Raw genomic sequence first — 25,861 nt, forward strand, 5'->3', positions numbered from 1 at the left:
CAGCTTTCCAAACAATCCCGTCTATTCTGGCCGCGCCACACCCACCACCACTACAACACATTTGCATTTGCCAACTCCGCGACAAGCTCCACAACAAGCAGAAAGCTTCCGTCTACCCAGCATGGGTTTCTTCAATGAACAAGTGGGCGTCAAGGTGCCGCAAGTGACCATCTACTTCTGGATCATCAAGGTGCTGGCCACCACCGTCGGAGAGACGTTCGCCGACTTCCTCAACGGCAATGTCGGTCTCGGTCTTGGTGGGACCTCCGGCGTCATGCTCGTCATCCTTTTGGCCTCGCTCGCAGCGCAGATGAAGCTCGACTTCTACTTCGCGCCGCTCTACTGGTTTGTCATTGTCGCAATCAGTACCGTCGGCACGCTGCTCAGCGATAACCTCACCGACAATCTCAATGTCCCGCTATCGGTGACGACCCCTATCTTCTTGGCGCTGCTGGTGATCGTCTTTTGCTCATGGTACCGCGTTGAGAGGAACCTGTCGATCCACAGCATTTTCACGCGTCGCCGTGAAGCTTGGTACTGGCTGGCTGTGCTGGTTACGTTCGCTCTGGGCACTTCAGCGGGAGATCTTATCGCGGAGCAGCTTAACGTGGGCTACGGTAACTCGCTGGTGCTCTTTGCGGGCTGCATCGTCTTCGTCGCGCTGCTGTGGTGGTTCAAGGTGGTCAACGGTGTCTTCGGTTTCTGGGCGGTGTACGTGCTCACTCGGCCGCTGGGGGCCTCGCTCGGAGACTTGATGTCACAAAACCCAGCCGACTCTGTAAACACGGGCTCAGGATCCAGCTCAGGGTCGTCATCGCTTTCGTCTTCGGCTTCAGCGTCGACGGCAGGTTCTGCTGCTGTCCAGGACCTTCCTTCGGGCTGGAAGGCAGGGCTCAACCTCGGCACGACGGTCACGAGCATGATCTTCCTCGGTCTCATCGCCGTGTTGGTGATTTTTTTGACAATCACAAAGAAAGACACGCTCAAGGTGGAGCCCGTGCATGCGGATATTGAAAAGGGCGAACACGCGGAGCCGACATCCACAGCTTCAGTCCAGCACGAATTTGCAATGCTACCCGACAACGCTCGCCGCTAAGGTTGCAACGCTTTTCTACGTTGTACTTCGCAGTCAAACCCTATGGACGAGCCAGTAGATAGCTCCTGCGATGGAGCTATGGACAACAGTACAGTAGTGCCGCTAATGCATTTCATCTTGAAATTTTTTACCATGTCGTAATTTTCATGCGCGAATTGAAGCACACGTCACAGACGGTTCCCATTGGCTGATGGGGATGTTGACTTTTTGGCAGTTAGCAACCTACCGCAGACCAGGCCACTACGGCATCCTTATGGCGCAGTGCACCCATGACCAGCTTTGCCTGACCTCATCGAGCCACGCGCAAGCAGCAGGCTACGTGCGTCGGATCCATCAGCAGCTAGTAGCAGCGACGCGTCCTTCCGGTCGGGCGCCCAAGTCTAAATCGCTGGACAGTGCAGTCCCCGACGCCTCAACGTTCCCTGCTCCATTGGTGCTACCGGGCGACGACTTGTCGTGCGATCCGAAGTACGACGCCCAGAGCCTCAAGTCTTGGTTGCAAGAACCGGAGAGGAACTCAGTCACGGACGAGAGGAAGACGCTGTATGTCGTGCCTGTTCCATCAATTACTGCTATGGTCAAATACATGAAGGAGTGGGTTCAACCCAAATTCCCGACTCGCTTTGCTGACGCGAAGAAAAATCCGATTCCTAGACCGGACGTGAAAGAGCTGGTAAAGTATCTTGCGGCGTTCTATACCAACCTTCCTGTAAAGTTGCTGTCCAAGCCCAAGCTCCAGTTCACGTCGTGGGACGACGACCGACCTGCCAAGAAGCGGTCGAAAGTTTCGTACGTCGCGCTCTCCATCGGCACCGAAGCTATTCGCATCCGCGCGCGTCCATCTAGTGACGGGAGATTTGGTGGTCAACTCAACCTGGAGGACGTACTAGATGCCGCTATTGCTCTGCTCCCGCCGGATGCTTATGCGCTGCTGCTTCTTGTCGACCATGACTTGTACGAAGAGGAGGATAACGATTTCTGTTGCGGACGTGCGTACGGTGGGAGCCGCGTGGCGGTCGTCTCGTCAGCTCGGTATAATCCTGCATTAGATGCTCTCCAAGAAGTTGAAGTGAAGCACGCCTGGCCGGCGTCGCACTGCCAGGGGTACGTTGATACGTGTGTTCGAAATGCCGACGACAGTGGAGCGCCATCCAGGAAGAAAGTCAAAACGGCAGCGAAGAAGGAGACAGCAATTCCGATCTCGCCCTCAGCGATGCAGGCTGCTGTTAGAGCGTTTGCGTCTGTTCCTGCATCGGCTCAATCCGATAGTGCGTTGTGGTTAGCTCGCTTTTGCCGAACCGCGTCACACGAGCTCGGACATTGCTTTGGGATAGATCACTGCGTCTACTACGCCTGCTCCATGCAGGGATCGGCTGGTTTGAGTGAGGACGCACGTCAGCCGCCATACCTCTGCCCTGTAGATCTCTCCAAGATTCTGCATGCCACCGGCGCAGATCCAAGTGAGCGCTACAGGGCATTGCTGGAGTTCTGTGAGCGCTTCGAGAGCCAAGACCGAACGTTTGCGGCCTTTTCAGCGTGGCTCAGACACAGACTCTTGATAGTCTCAGACGGATCGATCGACTGAGTTCGCTGAGGTGGCATGTTGGAGAACGTGTAGGGTTTTCGCTAAGCAAGCTAGCTCTGTTCAACAACAATTATTGTTTTCCGTTCAATACTTCAATACATTAATTGTTTACTAAGCGATTCACGACAATTATTTCTCATAAAACAAAAATTGTTTGCAAATAATTGCACACACGACGGCGATGGCGGCGAAGTTGGTGCAGCTGGCGGAGCTAGCGCGCAACGGCGTGCTCATTGTGGGCTGGGCGGCCATGACCAAGGAGTATCTTTTCGACGTCAGCTACGGCATCGGCGTGTCCATGAGCCCCACGATCCCTGACGGCTCCTTCATCTTCGTGGAGCGACTGTCGCGACGGTGGCGTAGCTGGGATCGCGGGGACCTGGTGCAGCTCCGCTCGCCCACGCGACGCCAAGGCGAGACTATCACCAAGCGAATCTTGGCACTGGTAATGTGGCACTTCGGCGGAATCATAGCGGGCGATAAGACGCAGTCTGGTTAACGACGATGTACTCGACTTTATACAGGAGGGGGACGTGGTGGAGCTGCAGCCGCGCTTCGATCAAGAACGCAAGGGCAAGATCACGGTCCCCAAGGGCCACGTGTGGGTGGAAGGAGACAACCCCACGTGCTCCGTGGACTCAAGGCATTTTGGCGCGGTGCCCATTGCCCTACTGGTCGGAAGACCGTTTTTGATTGTAAGTTTGTAGTGCAGAAGCTGTTTGGGGTGTTTGGGGTGGAAAAGGCTAACTGGTGAGCGTTGTTGTCCACAGATCTAAAGCACGCAAGAACAAGTGAAAGAGTTCAAGGAGGTGGATTATACACTTTGGCTCACACTGTGTGAGCAGCAAAACACTGACAAGCAGATGTACGCGCACAAACTGCACCGAGGGATATGTATTTCAGCATTCAACTCTGTTCGACCAGGTGTCTACACACTGCCCAACCATTCCACGATCGACTTCCTCCTCTCACAGTAACCCCCTTCAGCTATTTTTCTATTGATTTCCACGCAGACGATCATGTCATGAGCTGTCGGGTCTCTTTGTCCCGCAATTGGCGCAGAAGTTGGCCTGCTCTGACGGGTAGACCGCCTGGCACTGCGGGCAACTGGCCGGCCGTCTCTTTTCACTCTCCACAGCAGCAGCGGATCCACCGCTCGCCGCTGCTTGCTGCGCCCTCTGCTTGGCCTCGTAGACGGAGTGGTAGTAGTTCATGCGCTCCAGCTCCTCCCTGCCGTCCGCCAGCAGCGCCCGCACGCGATCCGGGTCCTGCGTCCTCATCTCGTCGCGGAACTTCATCTGCACGTAGGCCGTCATCATCTGGCGCTGCTCCCACTGGGGGCACCGGCGCGCCGAGCGCAGGCACTGCGCGTACAGCTGCAGCACCGACCACCTCAGCTTCGATGACATGTTTCTCCAAAAGCGGGCAAAATTAATTGTGGCCGCATTTCATTCGGTCTGTAAAAACAATATTCGACCTCTGATTGGCTGAAAGTGGATATTCAGCCAATCACAGCCGACCGCACATTCCGGTAGTCCAGAGCCGCCCGTCTTGAGGGGAAGCAGAGAACCACAAGCGATGAGCTCCCGCACGCTCAGCCACGCCCTCCGCGGCGGCCTCAGCGTCAACGTGCGTCGCCAGGCGCTGGCCACGCGCGGCGGCCACGCGCACCGCCCGCCCCCGCCGCCGTTCGCGCGCATCAAGACGCCGGCGCAGCCGCTGCACGAGGAGGCGGAGCTGGTCTGGAACGATGGCGTGGCGCCCGAGACGCTCATCGACTTCGACGCGCCGCACATCCCCAAGTACCAGGCGCTGCGACACTGGCTGTACGGCCTGGGCGCCTTCGCCTCGCTCATGGGCGTCGTGACGCTCTACAACCCGGACTCATGGCGGCAGGCGGTGCGTCAGGAGGAGAAGGACCCGAGACTTCGATCGCTGTGTACTGATGATGGTGTTGTGCCGCTGTTGTTGTGTTGCAGTCGAAGCGCGGCAACCACCTGCCCGACCTCAAGTGGGAGCTGGGCGAGGCGGACGAGCCCGCAGGAGAGATGGACGAGTAAGGTGCAGGTGCTGGCTGGCTGGATGCGGTGGGAAGCAGGCGCAGTGCAGTGGGTGGAGGCAGCGAGTGCTGCGATCTGCGTGCCCGGCTGCCAGCCTGCTGGTAGTTGGAGGCCATCGAGCTCGCGTAACAACAGCGCACAAATAACAGAGAATTTCAACACAAGGCGCCGCGTTCGGAGTGGTTGTAGGATTCCGTAGTCGAGGCCTGCTCTGCTGAGGCGGATCAATGTTTACCACTACATTCTACCAGGTTTTACAGGCAGGAAAACTTGGTGTTGTACCAGAACAAGATGAGGACGCGGCAATAATGATGCTGCATTTGGTGCTATAGGTCGTAGTGTTTTCCCTTCGACGCAGGATATAGCCCTACTGCTCGCCTGAAGGCGTCGTGGGCTTCCGGTTGGCAATGATAGAGTCGATGATGCCGAATTCCTGTGCCTCCCGCGGGTCCATGAAGAGATCGCGATCCATCGCCTGCTCAATTACCTTGAGGGGCTTGCCCGTGTGCGACGCATACAGCCCGTTCAACCTGCAACACGCAGCCGCCTCGTCAACATCTACTGTAGCTTCAGTACACAGCTCGCCCACTACAGCCCGTTACCTCGCTCGGAGCTTGATGATCTCCTCGGCCTGGATGGCGATGTCGCTCGCCATGCCCTGCGCTCCTCCCGACGGCTGGTGAATCATGATCTGCAGCAACCACGACGCTCAGATCAGCACCTCCCACGAACAGTCGAGCAGCATTGCACCCGCACTCAAGACACTCACGCGGGAGTTGGGCAGCGCCGACCGACAGCCCGGGGCGCCTCCTGCGAGCAGCAGAGAGCCCATGGAGGCGGCCTGGCCCATGCACAGCGTGTTGACCTTGGGCTGGATGTACTGCATGGTGTCGTAGATGGCCAGGCCGGAGCTCACGATGCCCCCGGGGCTGTTGATGTACATGTACACGTCCTTCTCCGGGTTCTCCGACTCGAGGAACAGCAGCTGCGCCGTCACGAGCGACGCCATGTCGTCGTTCACGGGCCCGTGCACGAACACGATGCGCTCCTTGAGCAGGCGCGAGTAGATGTCGAACACGCGCTCGCCCCGCGGGGACTGCTCCAGCACCATGGGCACCAGCGAGCTCACGATGGAGTGGAAGCCGCGGCGCGCGCCGGGCGTCTGCAGCAGCGTCTTGCTCGTCCGAGTCAGCATCGGGTCTGCGGTCTCGGTCTCTGCTTCAAGTGTGGAGCCGGGATCTGCGGTCAAATATGTATCAGTATGTTTGGGATGGCACACTCTTACTGGACCACTTCAACTTGCTGACGAATGCATGCATCGAATCGATTCCTCGCATTCGTGGAGGTGGCGCGATTCGTACGAGATAGCCGTAGCAGCTACTGCACAGCATAGTGTCAAATGCCTGGGCAATGCTAGCTGCGTGAGGATACCCAGACCAAAGTATCAGTAGTTAAATGAAAGAGGCAGAAGCAAGACATGATCGCCATCGCAATCTAATCTTCGTGCACGCTTTTGCTTCAAGACGTGAAAAGGAGTGCATGCTGACTGAAGTGGCAATGTCGTATTCATACATTACTGGGCTTCAACGCTTGGTTGCCGTCCTGGACTGCCAAGAGAGAGATTATACGGAGCAACAAACAACAACAAAGCCAGCTTGTATCGCGACATCCATACAGAAAATATCACTGTGTAATGTATTCCACCCCGTCTACTTGGCTGGCACAACCTCGTCCAGTGCTTGGTACATGAACTTGGCGAAGGTGGGGTCCAGCAGCGCCTTTTCCAGCGTCTTCATCTTGTCCTGACTACTATCAATCTGCATGACCACCACCAGCAGCAATTCATAGCGTAACAAGTTAGCACCAATGCACCCATCCAAATCCACTCTTGTCCACTCCAGCAGTCGCACCTGCGTCAACGCCTGCGTGATGGCTGGGTTAGCCAGCATCTCCTTCACGCCCGCTGACGTCCTGAGCACGCCCAACTGCTCGTCCGTGAGATTCTCGGCGAGGTTCGCGTCCTCCTCCTCCGCGTCCATCGCAGTGGCTGTGGCTGGCGCCGACGTCGGCGGCTCCTGCGGCTGCTCGGGCACCGGCGCCGACTCGCATGGCGTCTCCTTGTGCTTCTTGCAGCACACGAGGCTGCAGTAGGGCGCGCGGCACGTCGGACACTTGTACTTGGCCTCGGCCGTCTCGCACACGGCGCACAGCTGCACCATCGCTCGTCTCCAGCAGCAGCAGCGCAAGGCAACAAACAGTGCGAGCAATCGGAGCCAAGCGTCTGTCGCGCGTCAAAACAAGAATGGCTACAAGGCGAATTTTCAAAACTTCAAACCCAAGCAGACCATAGAAATCGATATTAGCTGGTTTTGTTATTAGTTACTGCATACAAATCGCAAGTGAGGAAATGACTATTTTTCGAATATTCGGAACTCGTCAATTAGATTCGCGTGCTAGTTTTTTTCGCATGGGGAGTCCGTTATTCGATTCCACCCGGCCGTTGCATAGGACGCCGAGTGCTCTCTTGCTATCGCCATAACGACATTCACTTCGTCGTCGCCACGCCCGCCAGTGCCGACCAAGATGCAGGAGCTCAAGTGCGTGGCGCAGACCTACGCGTGGGGCAAGTCCGGGCTCGAGAGTTCCGTCGCGCAGCTCAAGGTGCGTGTGTCACAACTCCGAGATTGACACGCGCTTCAGTTGCAATGGACTCGCGCTAATTTCTCGCTGCATTTACTGCTGCTGTTGACTACAGGAGGCCGCGGACGAGTCCTTCAAGGCGGACGCGTCCACGCAATACGCGGAGCTCTGGTAGGGGGCACACTTGCACCGACGGATACGTTTGACACGCATGCGCGCTCTAACTGGCTTCGTTGCAACAACAGGATGGGAACGCACCCCAACGGCCCGTCGCGCGTAGTGCGTGAAGATGAAGAGGGCGAGTCACCCCTGCTGAGCGACTGGATCCGGGCGCTGCGAGCCAACGAGACGGGAGACCTGCCCTACCTGTTCAAGGTGCTGTCCGTGCGCAAGGCGCTGTCCATTCAGGCGCACCCGGACATCAAGCTGGCCCGCGAGCTGCACGCCAAGTTCCCGCAGATGTACAAGGACCCGAACCACAAGCCGGAGATGACGATCGCACTCACGCGCTTCGAGGCTCTGTGCGTTAAATGCCCTGATTGGCTTGGCCGCCGCGCTGACGTGTCTCTGACCGAGTGTGACGTTTCTATCGACAGGTGCCAATTTCGCGAGATGAATGAGATTGCTGGTCATCTCCAGACAGTCCCCGAGCTCCGTGCACTTGTTGGTGCTGAAGGTATGCACGATTAAATGCAAGGGTGTAGGCGGGCGGGAAAGGTTCTGATACGAATTTGCGTTGATGCTACAGTGGCGCAGCGGCTGGTGACTCAGCAGAACGAAGCAGCTCTGCGCGATTTTTTCGCTGCTTTGTCTACGCTGAGGCGGAGAATGTTGTCGCTCAGCTTCGAACCTTGCGTGCACGACTGGAGGGTGCATCGAGTTTAAGTGCTCTTGAGAAGCTGGTGATTCGTCTGGACAATGAGTACCCGGGCGATATCGGCTGCTTCTGCCCGTTCCTGCTCAACTACATCACGCTGGAACCTGGTGAGGCAATGTTCCTCGACGCCAATGAACCCCATGCGTACCTGTCGGGTGACTGTGTGGAATGCATGGCATGTTCCGACAACGTTGTTCGAGCGGGACTCACGCCTAAGTTTATTGATAAGGAGACACTGCACTCGATGCTGACGTACCACACGGGCAAACCGAGCGTGTACACGGGCGATGTCCAGAGCGATGGTGTTGCGCGGTTGTATAGCTCTCCGGTGCCGGAATTCGAGGTAGAAGCAATCGAGCTTAAGCCTCGCCAGCGTTATGCGTTGCCAGCAAGAGAGGGCGACTCCATTGTGCTTGTCATTTCAGGCAGCGGCTCGACCGTAGAGCCTTCAGGGACTGCTGACGGTAGGCGTATGTCCAAGGGCCAGGTGTTCTTCCTGCCAAAGGGAGAGATCCTGGAAATCCAAGGCGGAGAGGATGGTATTTCAGCATTCCGTGCGTCTCCTAACGAAAGCTTGGAGTCGCGCAATGCTTAATTGGACCTGATGTGACGTACTCGGAACATCCTGGATAACTGGAAAAGCAGCAGTGACCCCAAGGTACAACGGAGTTTTTTTTTACATGTTATACATGCAAGCATAGGATAAAGGAAATATCATACCAACCGTGCTTGGCACCATTTTGCGTCCGACCCTACGCTGCATAACGGGGTGCAGATCATCTCTAGTCAGCATCAGGCTCTGCGCTACGTTTCGCATGACCCATTGTACTTCTGCCGGACCTTCGAGTTTCGGTACACGCGCGAAACGACCGTTGTCATCCCCTGCTGGTCTGTAGGGAGCAAATGGAGGCAGACTGTGGAAGTTATCCAGATCGGTAGCGCCTTCTTCATCTTCCCTGTTGAGTGATGTTGGCACCTCGGTTCCCTGTTCATCTTCGCTCACAAACTCGTCATCCTCGTACTCGATAATTTCTGCGTCTGGGTCTTCAAAGTCATCGCTGTACTGTGTCCCGCTTTGGTCGAAGAAGTCGGACGAGTCATCACTGTAAAAATTTTCTTCAGCTTCGTATTCACTCGACGATGTATCGGCGGATTCACCATCATCGGCACTATCCGCGTCAAGCTCCAATTCGCGCATCATAGAGCTTTCGCTGAGCGAAGGTGCCCCGTACCTTCTGATCCAGCATCATCTAGTGACAAGGTGGATAGCTCAAGTATGTCTCCACTGTCTTGCAAGTCTGCTATTTGAGGAGGCGGCACTGCAGCGGAGTTTGGTCGGCGGGGTTCAAGAGCACTAAGCGGTGTTCTAGGTCGCCCAGCCCCTCGTAGCCGGAAGGTATCAGGCTGTCGTACTGCTCGAATTGTTGGATTAGAGGAGTCCTTAGCTTCCTTGGAGCCGTAGTAAATTTGCAAGCTGTCGATGCACTCCTCGCTGTACTCACTCTGAAAATTCGGGTTCATGAGCTCCTCAGCCTCGGCATGAAAACGTGAATCATCGTCATCATCGTCGTCGTATTTTATAGTGGAACATGTACCGCCGTTTTTGAGCACTTTATCATTGTGCTCACGCTGTCCCCACGCGAGGGGCTTGCTGTCTCTCGAAGCTAAGCGAGGTTGTGGCCGTATCGGTGACGTCATGGTGTTGGATAGTTCTTCATGGATTTCCTCAGTATGCATCCCCCGTTCCCGATTGTGAGATGGGTGCGGCTTCTCTGTAGCAAGCACCAGTGGTTCAGGCGTGGTGCTTCGCTCTGGTAGACGGAAGCTCAATTGTGACTCCTCTAGTATGCTTGCGTCCAGCAGTTCGAGTTCATTTCGAACATCTGCGTCGTCTTCGTCTTCATTGAAGGACTTGATCGGCATCCACTGCATTGGGGCTACTGGTGCTGCTTGGGACGAAGTTGGGGTCGACAGTCGCAGTTTCCGCTTCTCACCGGACGATCGCCGTGCGGACACGTTTTTCGGGTGCAGTCGACGTCTACCAACTGCAGAAGCGGAGCCGTGTTGCGGCCTCCGCGCAATCGGGTTGATCACCTTCACCTTGAGCGAGCCGCCTGAAGCCATAAGTCCCTGCATGTGGTGGCGGATGAAAGGCATGGCAAAAATCTCCTCCATACTGGGCCTCCGCGCTGGGTCCTTGTCCAGCAGCATGCGCAGCAAGTTAGAAACTTCCTTGTCGTAATGCGGCGGCACCGGGGCGAAGTCTTGCTGCACAATCTTGAGGATGAGCGTGAGTATATTCGGCGCGTCGAAGGCGTGGCGCAGTGCGAGCATCTCGTACAGCACGCAACCGAGCGACCACACATCGCTCGCGTACGAGTACGGCTTGCTCTCGCAGACCTCGGGGCTCATGTAGTAAGGGGTACCCACCACAGTCTTGGCCTGATCCAAGGTCGAATCCAGCGTCTTGGCGATGCCGAAGTCGCCGAGCTTGACCACGTTTTCCATCGTCAGGAAGACGTTGCTGGTCTTCAAGTCTCGGTGCAGCACCCGCTGGCCGTGCAGATACTTGATGGCCATGGCCATCTGCACGAACCAGTCCAGCACCTGGCTGATGGAGAAGTACCCCCTCGGGTCGGAAGGGTTGCAGTCCGGGCCGACAACCTGCTCCCGTGTCTTCTGTTGCTCCTTGATCTTGCCGGCCAGGTCTCCGCCGTCACAGTAGGCCATGACGATGTGCAGCACGTTGTCCAGCACGAAGTTCTCCTTGTACTCGACCACGTTGGGGTGCTTGAGCTTGGCCAGCAGCTCCACCTCGCGGAAGGACTGGTCCTTCTCCTTGGCCGAGAGCAGCTCCATCGGGATCTTCTTGACCACGTAGCGGCTCTGCAGACCGGCGCGCTCCCGCACCAGGTGCGCGGAGCCGTAGCTGCCGCGCCCGATGCACTTGAGCTCCTCGAAGCGGTGCATCCGTTAGGCTGAGGCCGTCGCGAGCGGCTCCTCAAGATTGATCGCCTGGGAGCACCTCGGGACTCGCTAGGAGACGAGTCGACTGAGCGGGCGCCTGCAGAGAGCAAGAGAAGAGAGAGAGAGAGAGAGAGCTGCCGCCTCTGCAGCTGCGGCCGCTTCGCGCAAGACGAGAAGTGGCCGAGCGCTGGCCGTTTCGCGGAAGGTCGGGCGGGTGTGGCACACACGGAATCTGGGTCGATGGAAACTCGATGCGACTTCAAAGTGGATTCCTGCTCTCTGCTGGCAGCAAAGGTTAGTCGGTCTGGGTGCTGTCATGGGCAGACCAACCATGGCAAGGCAACGGTGACATGCAGGCTGAAGGCTGGCTGGCGGGCGGGTCGAGTGGGGTCTCTTCGAGTCGAACCTGCCATCTCGGTATCTAGCCGTTTGAATTCGCCCGCCAGTCGATGAAGGCAGATGGAGTAGCTGTACATGTTCCACACGGCATCTCTGTATTGATCGCGAGCTGCTGCTGCTTTCCTCTCTCTCTCTCTCTCTCTCTCTCTCTGTTTCACTGCTTTGATGATGTCAGGGAAGGTCGTGGGCTGCCCGGTCACGTCTGTTCCTGTTGCGGTCCGTCGGCGGCTGAGCGCGGCTGCGGCCCTTAATTAATGCCCGCCGCCGTGTCCGTGGTCGCTGCCGTTGCGAGCAGCAGCCTCTTCCTTCTCCTTCTGGGTGATCACCACGTTCATGCGCGTCAACTGTTCGGGCACGACGACAACGACAAACATCCGCAGCGGTGAGTGGGCCAACCATCCAACACTAGGGCGCAGCAGTCAGCAGCGCGACGCACCTCCTTCCTGTGGTGCAGGCACTCGATGTAGTCCTCGACCTGCTTGCCGCACTGGCCAGAGTACTCTGTGTCCTTCTGCTCCGAGCGAACGTGCGGCCCGCAAACGACGGTTAGTCCACAGTCAACAACAGCAACAGCAACAGCAGCGGAGCGCGGCACGTACGCTGCACTGCTCCACGTCCTTCCAGAACTGGTAGCACCGGCCCTCGCGGCCCTTGAATCCGAAGCCCGACGACATGCTGCTGTGGTGGTGTTCCTCGGGGGGCTGGCTCCGCAGATTGGGCGGCTATAGCGGCTCCAAGCCCGCACCCTCAAAACCGGTTTAGCCCGCGCAAACCGATACGTTAGAACGACGGCTTACGCCATTTATGCGATGACAGAGGCATCCGGGAACAGTCATAAAAGCTTTGTTTCTGAATACGTAATTATCAGTCTTCAGAATCATTTCCAGCCAATCCCCGATTTTACAGTCTCATTTCAACCAATGCAGGCCACCCGTCCGATTACGCGCCGCACTCGGTTTGTCGCGCTGTGATTGCCAAGGGGCAAGTTGCCCTCGATTGTCCGCCCGTGTGGAGCATGGCGCGGTGCAGAGACGCATAAGTGGATTCACCGCGCGCCAAGGAAGGCCCCACCGTCTCCGCTCCAGCCCTTCTCCGTCCTGCCACAATGCAGCCCCGACGCCCGTCCCGCGCCTCACTCGTGGCGCTGCTCGCGCTGCTGCTGCTGGCCGCCGACGCCGTGGCCAAGGACGCGCCTTGCTCGTCGCCAGAGGAGTGCTGCTCGCTCTGCGGCGACGACTCGGAGCGCTGCGTGCGCGGCCCGTGCAGCATGAACATGGTCACGCGCACCTTCTTCAGCATCAGCGTGCCCTCGGACGACGTGGGCTTCTGGGACGTCGTCTTCTCCTTCTACGGCATGGTGCCGTATCTCGTGCCGATCGCGCTCGCGCTCGAGTTCATCCTGCACCGCCGCAGCTGGACGCGGCTCTTCGCCTTCCTCTTCATCCCCATCGTCGCCATCATCAACGCCGTGATCCTGGTCAAGAGTCTGGGTGACTGCAGCGAGTGCGCGCGCCCGTGCGGCAGCTGCGTCTCCAGCAACGGCATGCCCTCGGGCCACGCCACCAACGCCATCGGCCTGTGTCTGTGGCTGATCCTCGAGACGCTGCTGGGCGTCGGCAAGCCGTGGAACGCCGGCAGGAAGGCGGCGGCGTGCGCCGCGCTCGTGCTGCTCTTCGTGCCTGTGCCGTACAGCCGCATGTACCTGGGCGACCACACGGGGCTGCAGGTCGGCATCGGCAGCGCCGACGGCGTCGTGCTCGGCCTCGTCTACTTTTTCGTGCTGCGCTACGTGGTGGGCAGGCGGCTGCCCGGCGCCACGGAGCGCATGAAGCAGGGCCGCCTCCAGTTCCTGAACATGACCAACGACTTTTACCTCGTGGGCGAGGACCACCCCACGCCGCTGGCACCACTCATGACCGCCGAGTCGCAGCCGCAGCATCCCTATGCGCGCGCCGAGTCGCTAGGCGCACCAACGGTGAAGCAGTAGGCGTAGCGAACAGTAGGAATTATTTTAACATTGATAAGCTTGCAAACCCGTCGGCCTTGGCCGAATTGAAGCTGCACCACGTGACAAGGGGTTCGTAGTAACGGCAATATCTATTAACAATAGTAATATAATACTAATAATGATTATAAAATCAACAAAATGCAAGTAGTAAAATATTATCGATAGATTTGCACTTATAATATTATGATAGTAATATATGAACCAATGTAATATGTTCGACACTGAAAGCAGTTGGTTATACCTAGTTGCTCCTACAGATGTGCTTATTACTAAAAGTACTGGACACTCTAGAGAAATCAACGATGATGCACCTAATAGATGACACCCTTGACAACGGAGGGCAGCGGCGTTAGCGGTTAGTATAGCGGTCTCACTTCGTATATATAAGTGTTGACCAAGTCGCCAGTTCGAATTGTTACAATTGTACTTATTGTGCCGTAATTCGTTGTTTTAGCAAATCATGGCGATAAGCCCGTCATTGAGTTAGGAGGCTAACTCGTCGCCTTAAGATAGAATAGCTGCTAAGACAACGAATTAACGTTGAGTTATGCCTACTTTCGTTGAATGGCTGGAGTAAATCCGACAATACTACGGTCCTGACATTCTAACTCGCTCGCTTCATCTGATTGCTTTTCAGTCGATCATGATATCGATTGACATGCGCTGGCAATCTATCGTACTAACCCGCCTCTACGATATTGATATAACGGTTGTGGCTTCAGTGATGGGAGTGTCAACGCGGTCCATCTCTCGCTGGGGCTATCTGTTCCGTCGGCGTGGTAACGTCATTCCAAACGCTCGAATCGAACGGAAGACGCGCTGGCCTCCAGAGACTATCAAGTTTGTGAAGGGCTTCGTCGAAGAACATCCCTGTTTTTATATCGAGGAGCTGCAAGCAGCTTTAAAGCCAGCGTTTCCTGCACTACCAAACATTTCTACTGCTACTATATGTCGTGCGCTGAAATTCGACCTTGGTTTAACGCGCAAGGTCCTAACGAAGAGAGCGAGAGAAAGTGTCCCCGCCGAAATCGATGCTTACTACAAGAAGTTCTATTCTTGCAGCCATTCTTGCGGCGACAACCGCTCTATTCTTGAAGTGGCAACCGGTCTATTCTTGTTCTGCGTTGTACTTGGGACTGGCGGTTGATTAGCTTATTTTTAACTTAGAGTTAGGCTGCGATATATGATCATCGCGAAGGATTTGCTCATTGGTTTAGAGCCCTTAATCGCATGCCAAAGTTCGTGCAAAGCACAATAATTGTACGGAAATTATTCCTCTTATTAATATATTATTATTAATATGTTTTAGTCCTAATATATTTAATATCGTATAGCATGTTTTGAAATATCACTACGTATAAATATACTACTCTGATATCTGCATCCGTGCATGGGATGCAGATATCAGAGTAGTACATGTTGCCTCACTGCTCAACTCGACTAAGGCGGTGGCGCATCGGCCCTCGATGCGCCCCGCAAGCGGCTTCGAGGGTGCAAGGTTTCTACGGGCAGGCTATCCAAGCAGCGGACGACCGTCCACCGCTGCATGACGGCCGCCACGCGCAGACGCGTTACAATTTTCATGGTCCCAGAAGCTTGTCGCCATCTCGCAGCCCCTGGCTCACAATCAAGCAAAGGTCGATTCAAACCGCCCCGAGGGAGCTGGTCCGGAGCGGAGACCGTCACGGCGCCTTAGCGACCGCGGGCAGCACTTCGACGAGCACGTCATGAGCCTGCTACTGTAAGTTCCGCGAGGAGCGCAGCACTTGCAGCTCCAACCAGGACTTGCAGCTCGTGAAGGTGGAGCAAACCGGCGTCAGTGTTCACGCCAGGGAAATAGTGCTCGCCCATGCGACACGCCCGGCGTAATCGAAAATAAAGAACCCATTTTGGGTCCGCAAATGGGCACCCTCGACTGTTGCAAACTGGTCGGCCTAGTATTAATACATGTACATGCACAACACATGCTGACACTATGCATACCAACAAGTATCACCACGCATGTTCTTGAGTTCTTGAAAATGGGGCGCTCGGTGTAAAATTGCTGCGGTTTGAGCAAGTTTGAATGCTACCGCAGGTCAACTGCTTAGTCGACTCGATCGACTAAAACAGCGGGGTACCAGGCGTACGCGCTAGCAATCTCGGCACTGTGAACGGAGGCCAGCTTTAGTCAGAGGTCCTGAGATGAATGCACAAGGAAACCAAACATTGTACTTGTATGCATGCTGTCGGTACTAACTTAGCCTTGTGTACTTACGCGTGGTGGCGCCAATCGAACATACTGCAAGTCGCGCGTCTGGTTACTGCTACCTGTGTATCATAGCATGGTTGCATTTTAACTGGGTATGCTCGAAGTCTGTCATTAGACTGTTTGATCGTTTTACTGACAGTAGTAAGCCCAACGCTTACTGCCCCGAAGTTTTGGTCCAGCCAAACAAGCTCTCGTGTTGAGCGGTCAGTTCTCCCAACACAATGGCTTCACCCCGTGAAATCGACACAAGCCAGATATGATGCTGTACTTCGCCATCGCTGGCTGTGATGCTGCAATTAAAGCAAAGTGCTGACGGCTTCCCACCTTTAATAATTAAGATTGATCTTTAGACGATTACTGAGCTCACACCGCAAATGTGTTTCATACGCTGCGTTCGTGCAGACGAAAAATGGGCCCACATTCAGATATCGGTGGCCTTTCTCGTGTCCGAATGGGCCCACGTAATCAAGATAATAGACCCAATATCGCCGATCAAGCTGGTCTGACTGCTGGCGGCCACTTTACAATTGCCCTCGCACCCAATTCCGTTCTCCACAGCAAGATGGCGCCGTCCCCGCTCGCCGCGCGATTTCTGCTGCTGCTCAGCGCGGCCGCGACGTTTGCCGCCGCCCCAGCGCTGGCCAGCTCCGACAGCGACGACGACAGCGTCGAGTACGTGCGCTGCACGACCTTCGCGCAGTGCTGCGAGATGTGGGGGGAGGACTCGAAGCGCTGCGAGCGCGGGCCGTGCACGGGCACGTGGATCATGCGCAAGTTCTTCTCGCTCAGCATGCCGCTCTACAGCGTCACGTTCTGGGAGGTCGTGTGCACGGTCTACAGCATGGTGCCGTACCTGGTGCTCATCACCATCATTGTCGAGGCGCTGCTGCGCTCGCGCTGCTACACGCGCGTGTTCGCCATCCTGCTGCCGATCATCCTCACGGTGCTCAACACCGTCATCCTGGTCAAGGTGCTGGGCGACTGCGACGACTGTCCGCGCCCGCGCGGTTCGTGCCTCGTCAGCAACGGGCTGCCGTCGGGCCACGCCACCAACGCCATCGGCCTCTGGATCTGGATCGTGCTGGAGGCCATCGTGGGCGTCGGTCAGCGCGTGCGTCGGTGGTCCCCGGCTCGCAAGGCGGTCGTCGTCTTCTTCGCGACGCTCGTCTTGACGCCCGTGCCCTACAGCCGCTACTTCCTCGGCGACCACACGGCGCTGCAGGTCTCAGTCGGAGCGGCCGACGGCCTCGTGCTGGGCGTCGCCTACTTCTTCTTCATCCGGTGGGAGGGCATGCACCGCGCCGTCGACGCCCTCGCGCGCTTCGTGGCGCGCTTCATCAAGTTCGAGATCAAGGACGACTTCTACCTGACTCCTAGCCAGACGGTGGCGGCTTCAGGAGACGACGCGACCATCGCGGACGACAGCAGCGAGAGCGAGAACGCCGGTGCCAACGGCGCGCACGCTGCTGATAAGGAGATTCAGACGCCCTACGTTCAGGCGTAGAGGGCGACCACATCAGCAACAACTCAATAGACCAGTAGATAACACAACACACAGCAACAACTTTCATACTCAAGCCTATTTAGGGACCGGTCACTATTATCGTCGGTCTAAAAGTGCCGTCCTAGTGTCGATGGTGGCGGCAGGTTCAACACGGGGAGCATGAAGACAGCCACGAGTGCATACAGCTCCAGCGACGACGGCCATCTCGACCGCAGCGCCGACGGAAACGTGGAGAACCTCAAGTTCGAGGAAGCTGAGCGAGCGGAGGCCGATGACGAGGAGGACAAGCGCCGGAGACCTACGGTTTTCCGCGTGGGCTCGCGCGTTGAGCGGGAGCTGGATGGACTGTGGTTTCCAGGCACCATCACCGACGCAGAACCGGACAGCGACTGCTATGAAGTCGAGTACGACGAGGACATGAATCGAGAGGGCGAAGTCTCGGCCAGCGAGTTGCGGCTGTTGGACCCCAGTCGATCACGAGAGGCCCCGATGAAGAAGGAGCTGACAGCGCAACAGCGAGAAATGCTGCACAAGGACTCGTTGCTGATGCAGACCCCAGACTACGACCCAAACAAGGCACCGACGGTTGTGCTGCACCACCAAGGAGAAACCAACGCAGGTATCGTGATCGTTGCTGCTTGTGGATAAATCTATGACACTAGGATTGACCTGGCTGGGATCTGCTTGCGTAGCGGCGGGATACATCATCAACGGGCTCGAGAACAACGTTGCAACCGGCAATGGACTGCGCGGCATCCGGTGGTTGCGAGGCAACTCATTTTGAACAAGTAGCGCGGTGTTATCGCGCTTTCCAGTAATTTAGTAAGGGCGCCCAGGATTTGCTCCGACCTGCTTCTCCCTGCTTGAAGAACTCACGCTGTCGACTAGACCGAGCTCCAGACGCAACGCGCGCTCGTAGCTCTCAAACGCGTCATCAAGAAGAAACTCCTAGTATCAGATGAACGCAGGCAATATGCAATTAGTCCTCAGCTCCCTATCTCGTAGTTCACCGTGAACAGACATTACCCGCTTCTCTAGATCCGCAGCAGTGGCAGTCAGAAATTGAATCTCTCGCTGGATACGCGCTTGTAGTGCCTGCACAGCCATCTTCCGTTCGCGGTGCTCGAACGCGGCGTGCTTCATTCTTCGTTGGAACTCTCTAGTCGCGCGCGTGTCTGTTGCTACCTGTTGCAACGCTTCAGCATGCTCGCGCCGGCGCTGACGATGGTTCACCGAGAGCAAGGTGCTCGCCTCCAGAGTCTTGCGTAGATTTGCTTCAATGCGTGCAGTCGGGCTATTAATCGGCGGTGTCTGTGGACCAGGCAGCACAACATGAATATCCAACTTCAATAGCATGAAGACATTTCTACTCGCACATTCTCCTTCTCGCGAACGCTGGACAGCCCGCTCGATTCCGATGCGTGGTCCGGGAAGGCCGTCGCATCTAGCGTCGACTCCTGTAGTAAACCACCGAATGCCGTAGACACTGCACGCTCAAGTAGCTCTCGCGTCAGCGATTGCTGCTCTGTCGCATCTGTATGCTCCTCTCCACGCAGGGCGTTACTCTTATTATGCTGAGGAGGGATCCGAGTTGGTCCTGCAGACGCCGTTCGCTGTGGTCGCCCGTGTTCGCGAGATCCATTTACAGGTCTCTCTCCAGCTCTTGTCACTGATCTCCCGGTTCGTCGCGGTTGGGCTAGCTTTGTAGACGAGTTCCACGTGCGCTTCGGGCGTTCGTCTCTTGCCGCCGCACTCTCCTGGTCTGTCTGCATCGCTGCAAGAGTTACAGCAATCCCGGAATGAACAGTCGCTCGATCTAAAGCTGCTGCCTTTAAAGACCATAGGTTTCTTCCTGCACAGACACATTGGCCGGCTTTGGCGTGTATTTATTACTGTCTCTAGGCCATCTTCCGCAGTCGTCATCGCTTCTTGCACCTGCTCCTTAAATACTGCTTGACGTGGTTTTGAACCGAGCCAATTAGTCTGACGGCCGCTTCCACACTGCCAACCAGCCGCCAGTGAAGGCGTTCAGCTGCTGTGTGGCCTGCTGCATGGCTTCTAAGTGTTTGCTGAGCTCCTGCAGAGACGTCGTCGCCGCGGTGATGGCCGCCACGCAGTTCTCGTACGACTCGACGCGGCGCTGCACCCCCGCTAGATACTCTTCGCGGCCGCGCTCGCGCTCCTCCTGCTGCGCGGACAGGCCCCGCCCCGCGTCCTGGGGCGTTCCCGCCTCGCTGACGCCCGCGATCATCGACGGCCGTGCTCCTTCCTCCATCAGCGACTCCATATTCGAATTTGTGATTTACTATGTACGAGCTAATTTCTGAATGGTCCACATTTTAGTCCATTTAGTATCGATGAGTACACTTCAAACGAAGGGGAAGAAGGCAAAGCGAGGGTATATATAATGGCTGTTGGACTGCACTCCGGATGAGCGCTGCGGTAGTGCTCATCAGATGTATGCAACGCTACTGCACACTACTGGACTGGCTGTTGGTCGATCACACCCGCGCCTCGCTCTGCAGGAAGTACTCGTTCCGCGAAATCTCCTGGCAGAGGTTGTACGTCCGCTCTACTCCGAACGACTGCAAACCCAGGCACCACAAGGAATAGTAAGTATCATCAACTGTGACTATGATACTTCAGGCGCTGCAACATCGTACTGTGACGCCGATCTCGAACAGCAGGAACAAGTAAAGGAACACGAAGAGCGGGATGCCCGGGCCGGACTCAACGTTGACGATCTTGTCCAGCAGGTAGATCTTGATGATGAAGTAGGTGACTTCGCCCATCGCGATCACGTGGCAAACCAGGCTCAGGATGGTGCCGTAGTGGAACTGCGCGCACAAACAACGTCAGTATCTTCTTGGACAACCACGGTCAGTGCAGAGCAGCACGCACGTTTCGAACGCGACTCGCGTCGAGGTTGGCCGGGTTGGTGTCGCGCAGCGCCCAGTAGCCATAGGCCATGACACCAATGCCGATGAGCGTGTCCCACCAGACCTTGTACCATGTCACCGTGAAGCTGATGACGAAGATGGCCAGCACCACCAGCGACAGCTGCTTGCACGCGGGCGCGAACTCGAGCGTGTGCGGCGCGGTGGCCGTGCCGCGCGTGCTGCCTCGCTTCTTCTCCACCATCGTCGTCGGCAATCTCTCAATGGGATCCGCTCGATCCGCGGACGCTCGATCACCCCACGACCGCTGGCACAAGATCCGCGCGGCAGTTGAAGCCCAAAGGACGCGGGCGGCGATTGGCTGGAATGGGAAATGGCTACACTTGGCATATCAGCTTGACGCGAGCTTCGGTGAGGTGAGCAGGGGCGGAGCACATCGTGGGGATCACCTCACTGCATTGCTGGACTCGCTCGACGGACGGCAAGATGGACGTGTGGACTGTGCTGTACGCGGTGGCGGGATGCTCGCTGCTGGTAGGTGTGGACTTGTAGCCGGCAGTGACGTTGGGAAGTCTCACCGTGTCCTGTGCTTTGACTGTAGTCATTCCTGGTGACCAAGGCGCGCGCGCCGGGCTTCCGCGTGGACGGCAAGCAGGTCTTTATCACTGGCGGCAGCTCCGGCATCGGACTGGCCACCGCCAAGAAATACGCGGCAGCTGGCGCCAAGGTCTCCATCATCGCTCGAGACACCAAGAAGCTGGAGGAGGCCAAGCGGGAGATTGAGGCCGTGAGCAAGCACGCCGATGCTCCAGTGTTCGCCCAGTCTTGCGACGTGGTCGACCCTGAGGCGGTGAAGAAGGCCATTGAGGCTGCGAATGCGTTCCACAAGCGAGCAACGGACCACGTTGTCTGCAGCGCTGGCACGGTCGAACCTGGCTACTTCATGGAGCAGGACGTGGCTGGGTTCAAGCGCTCAATGGACATCAACTACTTCGGGTGCCTTCACGTTGTCCACGCAGCGTTGCCTGGCATGATCAAGCAGCACGACAGCGAGGGCGGCAAGGAGGGAGGGCAGATTGTGCTGGTGGGTTCGGCCTTCTCGCTAATGGCCTGCATTGGTACTACACAGTACTCGTCCTCCAAGTACGCGGTTCGGGGCCTGGCCGAGTCGCTGCGCAACGAGCTCAAGCTGTACGACATCCGAGTGAGCGCGTTCTACCCTGGCAACGTCGACACGCCCATGCTTGAACACGAAATGGCACTCACGCCCCCGGAGACCAAGACAATCGAGGGTGTGAGCACTCCACTCGCACCCGAGGAGGCGGCGCAAACGCTCGTGAATGGCATCGCAAACGGCCACTTCAGCATTACGACAGACCCGCTCGTGTACCTGCTTCGCATTCTGTCGAACGGAGTGACGCCGATGCACAACACGGTGCTGGAGGCTGTGGCACTGCCGGTGATCATCGTTATCCAAGTGGCCTTCCTCTACTTCATGGACGGAGTTGTGCAGTATTCGCGTTGGAAGCGAGCCAAGCAACACAAGAGCGAGAAGAAAGATCAGTAGCTGCTAGTCCACGCCACAGGCTCTAAAAGCATCATGAATACCAAGAGAAGCGACCCAAGCAGTTCGGCTCAAAAGAGAGGCGCGTCACTCCATTCACACAGCGTCCTTGCAGCCTCTCCTCCGATGTTTTTCTCTCGTCTCTCCATTCCTACTCCCACATATCGTCTATTGCGAGTTGCTGTCGCCACTGGCGCTGGCCAGCGCCTTTTGGACCTGAATCTCCGGCGACAGGTAGCCGCGCTTCTCATAGTTGGTGTAGTACGTGAGCTTCTTGGGGGTCGGGCGCGCCGACTGCGGGATCGTCTCGAACTTGTGCGGCTTGAGCAGCGCGCGCAGCGCCAGGCGGTTGTGGTAGACCGACACGATACTGCCGCCGGCCGCCTCCACGGCCTTGATGGCCGACTCGGAGGCCTGCGAGACCTCGATGTCCAGCTTAGCCGTGAGGTGCTGGCTGCCGTTGCCCAACAACTTGACGCCGTGCTTGACGCGCGAGCACGTGACGATGCCCGAGTCCACGAGGTCCTTCATGGTGATTGTCTTGCTGGCATCCAGGCGACCCATGTCCACGAACAGCTGCAGCTTGTCCAGGTTGAGCGTCTCCATGGGCGTCGCGAACTTGTTGTTGAAGCCGCGCTTGGGCACGCGCTGGTACAGCGGCGTCTGGCCGCCCTCGAAGCCGGGGCCGCGGCCGGCGCCGCCGCCCGAGCGCGCCTTCTGTCCCTTGTGTCCGCGGCCCGAGGTCTTGCCCTTGCCCGAGCCGATACCGCGGCCAAGGCGCTTGCCGCGCTTGTGCGCGCCGTCGTTGTCGCGCAGGTTGTTGAGGCGCACGCCCTCGAAGGCGGGCACGGCGGCCGCAGCCGCAGAGCTGGCGAACGCCACGCGCGCGCTGCGAGCGACGGGCAGAGCCCGCTCCAGCGCCTTGAGACTCCACATTCCGACCACTTAGCGAGGGAGGCTACAATGCCCGTAGGAACGTGTGGACCAAGCTCAGTCGTACTTTTCTGAGGGCGATCGACACACACCAAACGCACACAATAGTTGAAGTGCTACTTACCGGTATACCGGTACAGAAAAGGCAAATGCACGTCAAGCTGATGACGATCCCGTTGAATTGAGCTCAACTCTCTCTACTCTCACTCTCACTTGCGCCTTCAGCCATGCGCAACGTCGTGGGCATCGCGCTGCTGGACGAGCTGCCCGACCTCCGCTTCGACGCCAGCGACGGACGCTCCAGCTCGCTGCGCGAGTACTTCCTCGGGTCGTGGGGGCTACTGTTCTCACACCCGGACGACTTCACGCCCATCTGCACCACTGAACCGGGCGAGGTAGCGCGACTGGAGAACGCCGGAGAGTTCAGTGGGCGCGGAGTCAAGCTGCTGGCCCTGTCGTGCAACGATGTGGCGAGTCACAAGCGCTGGATCGTCGACATCGAGAAGTACTCGGGCGCCAAAGTGAACTACCCCATTGTGGCGGACCCCAGCCGCCGCATCGCGGCGCAGCTCGGAATGCTATCACAAGACGACCTGGACAAGGAGGGCATGCCACTCACCGTTCGCACTCTATTTGTGCTGGACCCGCAGGTGCGAGTTCGGCTGATGCTGACGTACCCGGCCAGTACGGGTCGCAACTTTGTGGAGGTGCTGCGAGTGCTGGATTCGCTGCAGCTCACTGACGACAAAACCTGGCGACGCCAGTGAACTGGAAGCAAGGAGAAGGTGTTTGTATTAATCCGCAGATTTCGCCAGAGGAAGCGGTGGAGAGGTTTCCGGACATGCAAGTGGAGGACTTGCCTTCGGACAAAGACTATCTGCGCTTCACAAATCAGTGTTAGGAGGCTTCAAAGCATACTTGCGGGCTCAAGTAATCCCGGGGAAAACACTAAAAGTGGTGAACGATAGAATGCCTTGGAGCTTGAACATTAGTTGTATCGCAAAGATGGCATAGCGGTTCGAGTAGACAATGGCACTATTTGCGCCTCGGGCAAGCCCGGGGAATGTGCTTCGAAGTACCATTTTGTATAAAGCTTTCAACCGCACGATAGCAGTAGCGAGGAAAACACGGTTCAGTCTTGAGTACGAAAAGCGTCATTAGTGAAGTCAAATATCTCTGTCTTTAGTTGTGTAAAAGCTGGTCGAAACCTCGCTGCAAAAAGTCTGCGAGTTGGGCATTCGGCAACTCCAAGTCCAGCGTGCGCGTGGGTGTGACGAGAGAAACGTAGCACTCATAGCGCGCCACGTTCCCAGACCGTTTGAGTACGGCAGTCTTCATGCCTCGCGCAACCTGAATCACGTCACCGAGAATGACACTCTGCTCTAGTCGCGCGTGCTTGCCTTTGCCCACTCGATCCGCTGCACCCATAGCCTTTTGCCAGAATACTCGCTTAAAGTCCAGGTCAGTGAATATGAGTCGGGGATGTGGTCGGCCACGGCGCCCATGCTTGACGGCCTCGAAACCATCTAACAACAGTTCCTTGAAGGTCTCCATATCCACCGAAGCTGCCGCTGTCTCCAAGCTCGTCGTGCTGCTGTTGCTCCGAACACTACTGCTGCTACTGCTTCTGACACTGACGGAATCACGCACCACTACCGACTGGATTGACGATTTCGTAACCTCAGTGGGTCCGCTGAGCCCTCTGAATTTGCCCGTTGGTGTCGGTAAAGGTCGGAGCATTGGTGCTGGAGGTGGAGGAACTGCGTCGTTGTTGTTTGCGTTTTCGCTTCGGAGAGGGAGAACTGGAAGGGGTAGAGCAGCCATCAGAGACGATGGTAGCTGGTTGTTCTTCCCTTGCTCAGCGCTATGCGGTGTTTTCTCGTTGTGTTGTTGCTGTTGCTGCTTCTGCGGACTCGCACGTCGCCTGTCGCTGATAGAAGTTTCGTCGTCCTCCCAGTCGTACTGGTACTGCTGCATGTCGTCGTCTTCGTTCTCCTCCGATGTTTCTAGAATGGTCTCCGGGCGCTGGCGGAAATTTGCCTTCACAGCGGCATTCTCCATTTGTTGGTCCTGGTTGTTACTGTTGTGCAAGTGGATCTGGCGGGGTTTGGCTACCAGTGAATGAAGCAAAGCTGACACGTCTTCTAAAATCACCGTTGGAGATTTGGAAGCGTCAACTCGATGCACAACACCCTGCGATCTAGCAAATAGTTCGTTTGTATCTTCTCCAAAGGTTCGATATGCCTCGAATCGTGGTGAAAGTCGGTCGCTCGTATCATCGCGGCGTCGTGTTAACCTTGCACGAACAACCGGATCACGTGGGAGGTGAGTTGGCGAGTGGAATATGGACCCTGTTACGGGATCGAAGCGCCGTCCGCAAATTCGAGCGATGCAGTCTGCTTCCGGTAAATCGAGCAAAACCACGACAGCAGGACAGAGGTCTGGTTTGGCCATCAATGTTTCGGCTTGATCCGTCGTTCGCGGAAAACTGTCGAGCACCCAACCAGCTCGGCCTCGCGCCAGGCAGGTCGCTACCTTGGCCTCCACCATGTCGAGCACAACGCGATCGGGGACAAGCTTCTTTGCGGCAATGCACCGTTGGGCTCTACGACCGGCGGTGGTCTGCGCCTTCATATTCTCGCGCAACAAGTCGCCGGTGGCGACGAGCTCTAGGTTGAACTCCTCGGATAGGAGCTTGGCGAGCGTCGTCTTGCCTGATCCTGGTGGGCCATTCACGAACAACTGAAGCACCATGACCTCAATCGCGCGGTGTCGTGTCTGCAAATGCCAGAGAAAGAGGTGGTGAGGCAATTGCGACTGTACCTCATGCGATGATGCGGTGAGGTGATGGAGAAACAAAATAGCTGGAGATCCGGTAAAGATAACCGGTAAGCGATTGCAGCGCAGTCGCAGCGCGTTCAGCAGCCTCTACTTAGTTCGACTTTCACAAATCCCTTGCATTGTAGATTTTTCATCATAAATGTTCGGTGACTTGGGTCGTGTTCACTAAAACACGAGATTCGATGCACAGTTTGGAATCCAAACAAAACTTGAGATCTACATGAAAGCTTCTGTCTGCT

The 25,861-nt window shown here is 56.8% G+C and overlaps 18 protein-coding genes across 19 annotated transcripts; 9 read left to right on the forward strand and 9 right to left on the reverse strand.

Annotated features, from left to right (window-relative positions):
* Nucleotides 1–121: 121 nt before the first annotated feature.
* IUM83_10158 (Membrane protein) lies at nt 122–1,096 on the forward strand (the record flags this gene model as incomplete). Its single annotated transcript, XM_067934645.1, has 1 exon — nt 122–1,096. One exon carries the CDS (start codon nt 122–124, stop codon nt 1,094–1,096), a length of 975 nt encoding a protein of 324 aa, XP_067793087.1.
* Nucleotides 1,097–1,349: 253 nt separating this feature from the next.
* Nucleotides 1,350–2,326, forward strand: IUM83_10159 (the record flags this gene model as incomplete). 2 transcript variants are annotated; one of them, XM_067934647.1, is made up of 2 exons in its annotated part: nt 1,350–2,165; nt 2,237–2,326. In XM_067934647.1, 2 exons carry the CDS (start codon nt 1,350–1,352, stop codon nt 2,324–2,326), a joined length of 906 nt encoding a protein of 301 aa, XP_067793120.1. The 2 variants fall into 2 exon arrangements, with proteins under 2 accessions (XP_067793120.1, XP_067793119.1); XM_067934646.1 differs by lacking the exon at nt 2,237–2,326 and having other exon boundaries at nt 1,350–1,885; nt 1,977–1,986.
* Nucleotides 2,327–2,862: 536 nt separating this feature from the next.
* Nucleotides 2,863–3,457, forward strand: IUM83_10160 (signal peptidase I; the record flags this gene model as incomplete). Its single annotated transcript, XM_067934648.1, has 3 exons — nt 2,863–3,126; nt 3,206–3,376; nt 3,452–3,457. 3 exons carry the CDS (start codon nt 2,863–2,865, stop codon nt 3,455–3,457), a joined length of 441 nt encoding a protein of 146 aa, XP_067793186.1.
* A 246-nt stretch (nt 3,458–3,703) lies between these two features.
* IUM83_10161 (Complex 1 LYR protein) lies at nt 3,704–4,090 on the reverse strand (the record flags this gene model as incomplete). Its single annotated transcript, XM_067934649.1, has 1 exon — nt 3,704–4,090. One exon carries the CDS (start codon nt 4,088–4,090, stop codon nt 3,704–3,706), a length of 387 nt encoding a protein of 128 aa, XP_067793187.1.
* Nucleotides 4,091–4,259: 169 nt separating this feature from the next.
* Nucleotides 4,260–4,741, forward strand: IUM83_10162 (uncharacterized protein; the record flags this gene model as incomplete). The annotated part of the gene is made up of 2 exons (XM_067934650.1): nt 4,260–4,580; nt 4,661–4,741. The coding sequence occupies 2 exons, from the start codon at nt 4,260–4,262 to the stop codon at nt 4,739–4,741; spliced, it is 402 nt and encodes a 133-aa protein (XP_067793188.1).
* Nucleotides 4,742–5,108: 367 nt separating this feature from the next.
* IUM83_10163 (ATP-dependent Clp endopeptidase, proteolytic subunit ClpP) lies at nt 5,109–5,936 on the reverse strand (the record flags this gene model as incomplete). Its single annotated transcript, XM_067934651.1, has 3 exons — nt 5,109–5,271; nt 5,344–5,432; nt 5,511–5,936. The coding sequence occupies 3 exons, from the start codon at nt 5,934–5,936 to the stop codon at nt 5,109–5,111; spliced, it is 678 nt and encodes a 225-aa protein (XP_067793081.1).
* A 514-nt stretch (nt 5,937–6,450) lies between these two features.
* Nucleotides 6,451–6,960, reverse strand: IUM83_10164 (putative MYND Zn-finger protein/hormone receptor interactor; the record flags this gene model as incomplete). Its single annotated transcript, XM_067934652.1, has 2 exons — nt 6,451–6,558; nt 6,652–6,960. The coding sequence occupies 2 exons, from the start codon at nt 6,958–6,960 to the stop codon at nt 6,451–6,453; spliced, it is 417 nt and encodes a 138-aa protein (XP_067793079.1).
* Nucleotides 6,961–7,324: 364 nt separating this feature from the next.
* IUM83_10165 (Mannose-6-phosphate isomerase, class I) lies at nt 7,325–8,853 on the forward strand (the record flags this gene model as incomplete). The annotated part of the gene is made up of 6 exons (XM_067934653.1): nt 7,325–7,402; nt 7,497–7,552; nt 7,627–7,902; nt 7,978–8,057; nt 8,130–8,143; nt 8,224–8,853. The coding sequence occupies 6 exons, from the start codon at nt 7,325–7,327 to the stop codon at nt 8,851–8,853; spliced, it is 1,134 nt and encodes a 377-aa protein (XP_067793184.1).
* A 157-nt stretch (nt 8,854–9,010) lies between these two features.
* IUM83_10166 (NEK protein kinase) lies at nt 9,011–11,228 on the reverse strand (the record flags this gene model as incomplete). The annotated part of the gene is made up of 3 exons (XM_067934654.1): nt 9,011–9,015; nt 9,099–9,441; nt 9,672–11,228. The coding sequence occupies 3 exons, from the start codon at nt 11,226–11,228 to the stop codon at nt 9,011–9,013; spliced, it is 1,905 nt and encodes a 634-aa protein (XP_067793185.1).
* Nucleotides 11,229–11,875: 647 nt separating this feature from the next.
* On the reverse strand, nt 11,876–12,298 carry IUM83_10167 (nek protein kinase; the record flags this gene model as incomplete). Its single annotated transcript, XM_067934655.1, has 3 exons — nt 11,876–11,968; nt 12,061–12,135; nt 12,224–12,298. 3 exons carry the CDS (start codon nt 12,296–12,298, stop codon nt 11,876–11,878), a joined length of 243 nt encoding a protein of 80 aa, XP_067793080.1.
* A 431-nt stretch (nt 12,299–12,729) lies between these two features.
* On the forward strand, nt 12,730–13,611 carry IUM83_10168 (putative PAP2-like protein; the record flags this gene model as incomplete). Its single annotated transcript, XM_067934656.1, has 1 exon — nt 12,730–13,611. One exon carries the CDS (start codon nt 12,730–12,732, stop codon nt 13,609–13,611), a length of 882 nt encoding a protein of 293 aa, XP_067793060.1.
* A 2,834-nt stretch (nt 13,612–16,445) lies between these two features.
* Nucleotides 16,446–18,171, forward strand: IUM83_10169 (Phosphatidic acid phosphatase; the record flags this gene model as incomplete). The annotated part of the gene is made up of 3 exons (XM_067934657.1): nt 16,446–17,383; nt 17,531–18,006; nt 18,080–18,171. 3 exons carry the CDS (start codon nt 16,446–16,448, stop codon nt 18,169–18,171), a joined length of 1,506 nt encoding a protein of 501 aa, XP_067793077.1.
* Nucleotides 18,172–18,206: 35 nt separating this feature from the next.
* On the reverse strand, nt 18,207–18,943 carry IUM83_10170 (uncharacterized protein; the record flags this gene model as incomplete). Its single annotated transcript, XM_067934658.1, has 3 exons — nt 18,207–18,335; nt 18,414–18,698; nt 18,764–18,943. 3 exons carry the CDS (start codon nt 18,941–18,943, stop codon nt 18,207–18,209), a joined length of 594 nt encoding a protein of 197 aa, XP_067793075.1.
* A 422-nt stretch (nt 18,944–19,365) lies between these two features.
* Nucleotides 19,366–19,674, reverse strand: IUM83_10171 (uncharacterized protein; the record flags this gene model as incomplete). Its single annotated transcript, XM_067934659.1, has 1 exon — nt 19,366–19,674. The coding sequence occupies one exon, from the start codon at nt 19,672–19,674 to the stop codon at nt 19,366–19,368; it is 309 nt and encodes a 102-aa protein (XP_067793074.1).
* A 214-nt stretch (nt 19,675–19,888) lies between these two features.
* On the reverse strand, nt 19,889–20,528 carry IUM83_10172 (uncharacterized protein; the record flags this gene model as incomplete). The annotated part of the gene is made up of 3 exons (XM_067934660.1): nt 19,889–19,972; nt 20,051–20,224; nt 20,289–20,528. 3 exons carry the CDS (start codon nt 20,526–20,528, stop codon nt 19,889–19,891), a joined length of 498 nt encoding a protein of 165 aa, XP_067793051.1.
* Nucleotides 20,529–20,770: 242 nt separating this feature from the next.
* On the forward strand, nt 20,771–21,851 carry IUM83_10173 (putative 3-ketodihydrosphingosine reductase; the record flags this gene model as incomplete). Its single annotated transcript, XM_067934661.1, has 2 exons — nt 20,771–20,818; nt 20,886–21,851. 2 exons carry the CDS (start codon nt 20,771–20,773, stop codon nt 21,849–21,851), a joined length of 1,014 nt encoding a protein of 337 aa, XP_067793073.1.
* A 165-nt stretch (nt 21,852–22,016) lies between these two features.
* On the reverse strand, nt 22,017–22,784 carry IUM83_10174 (Ribosomal protein L15; the record flags this gene model as incomplete). The annotated part of the gene is made up of 1 exon (XM_067934662.1): nt 22,017–22,784. The coding sequence occupies one exon, from the start codon at nt 22,782–22,784 to the stop codon at nt 22,017–22,019; it is 768 nt and encodes a 255-aa protein (XP_067793072.1).
* Nucleotides 22,785–23,008: 224 nt separating this feature from the next.
* Nucleotides 23,009–23,548, forward strand: IUM83_10175 (thioredoxin-like protein; the record flags this gene model as incomplete). The annotated part of the gene is made up of 1 exon (XM_067934663.1): nt 23,009–23,548. One exon carries the CDS (start codon nt 23,009–23,011, stop codon nt 23,546–23,548), a length of 540 nt encoding a protein of 179 aa, XP_067793190.1.
* Between the last annotated feature and the right edge of the window lie 2,313 nt (nt 23,549–25,861).

This window comes from Phytophthora cinnamomi, assembly GCF_018691715.1.
Source record: "Phytophthora cinnamomi strain GKB4 chromosome Unknown Contig30, whole genome shotgun sequence".
Lineage (NCBI taxonomy): Eukaryota > Oomycota > Peronosporomycetes > Peronosporales > Peronosporaceae > Phytophthora > Phytophthora cinnamomi.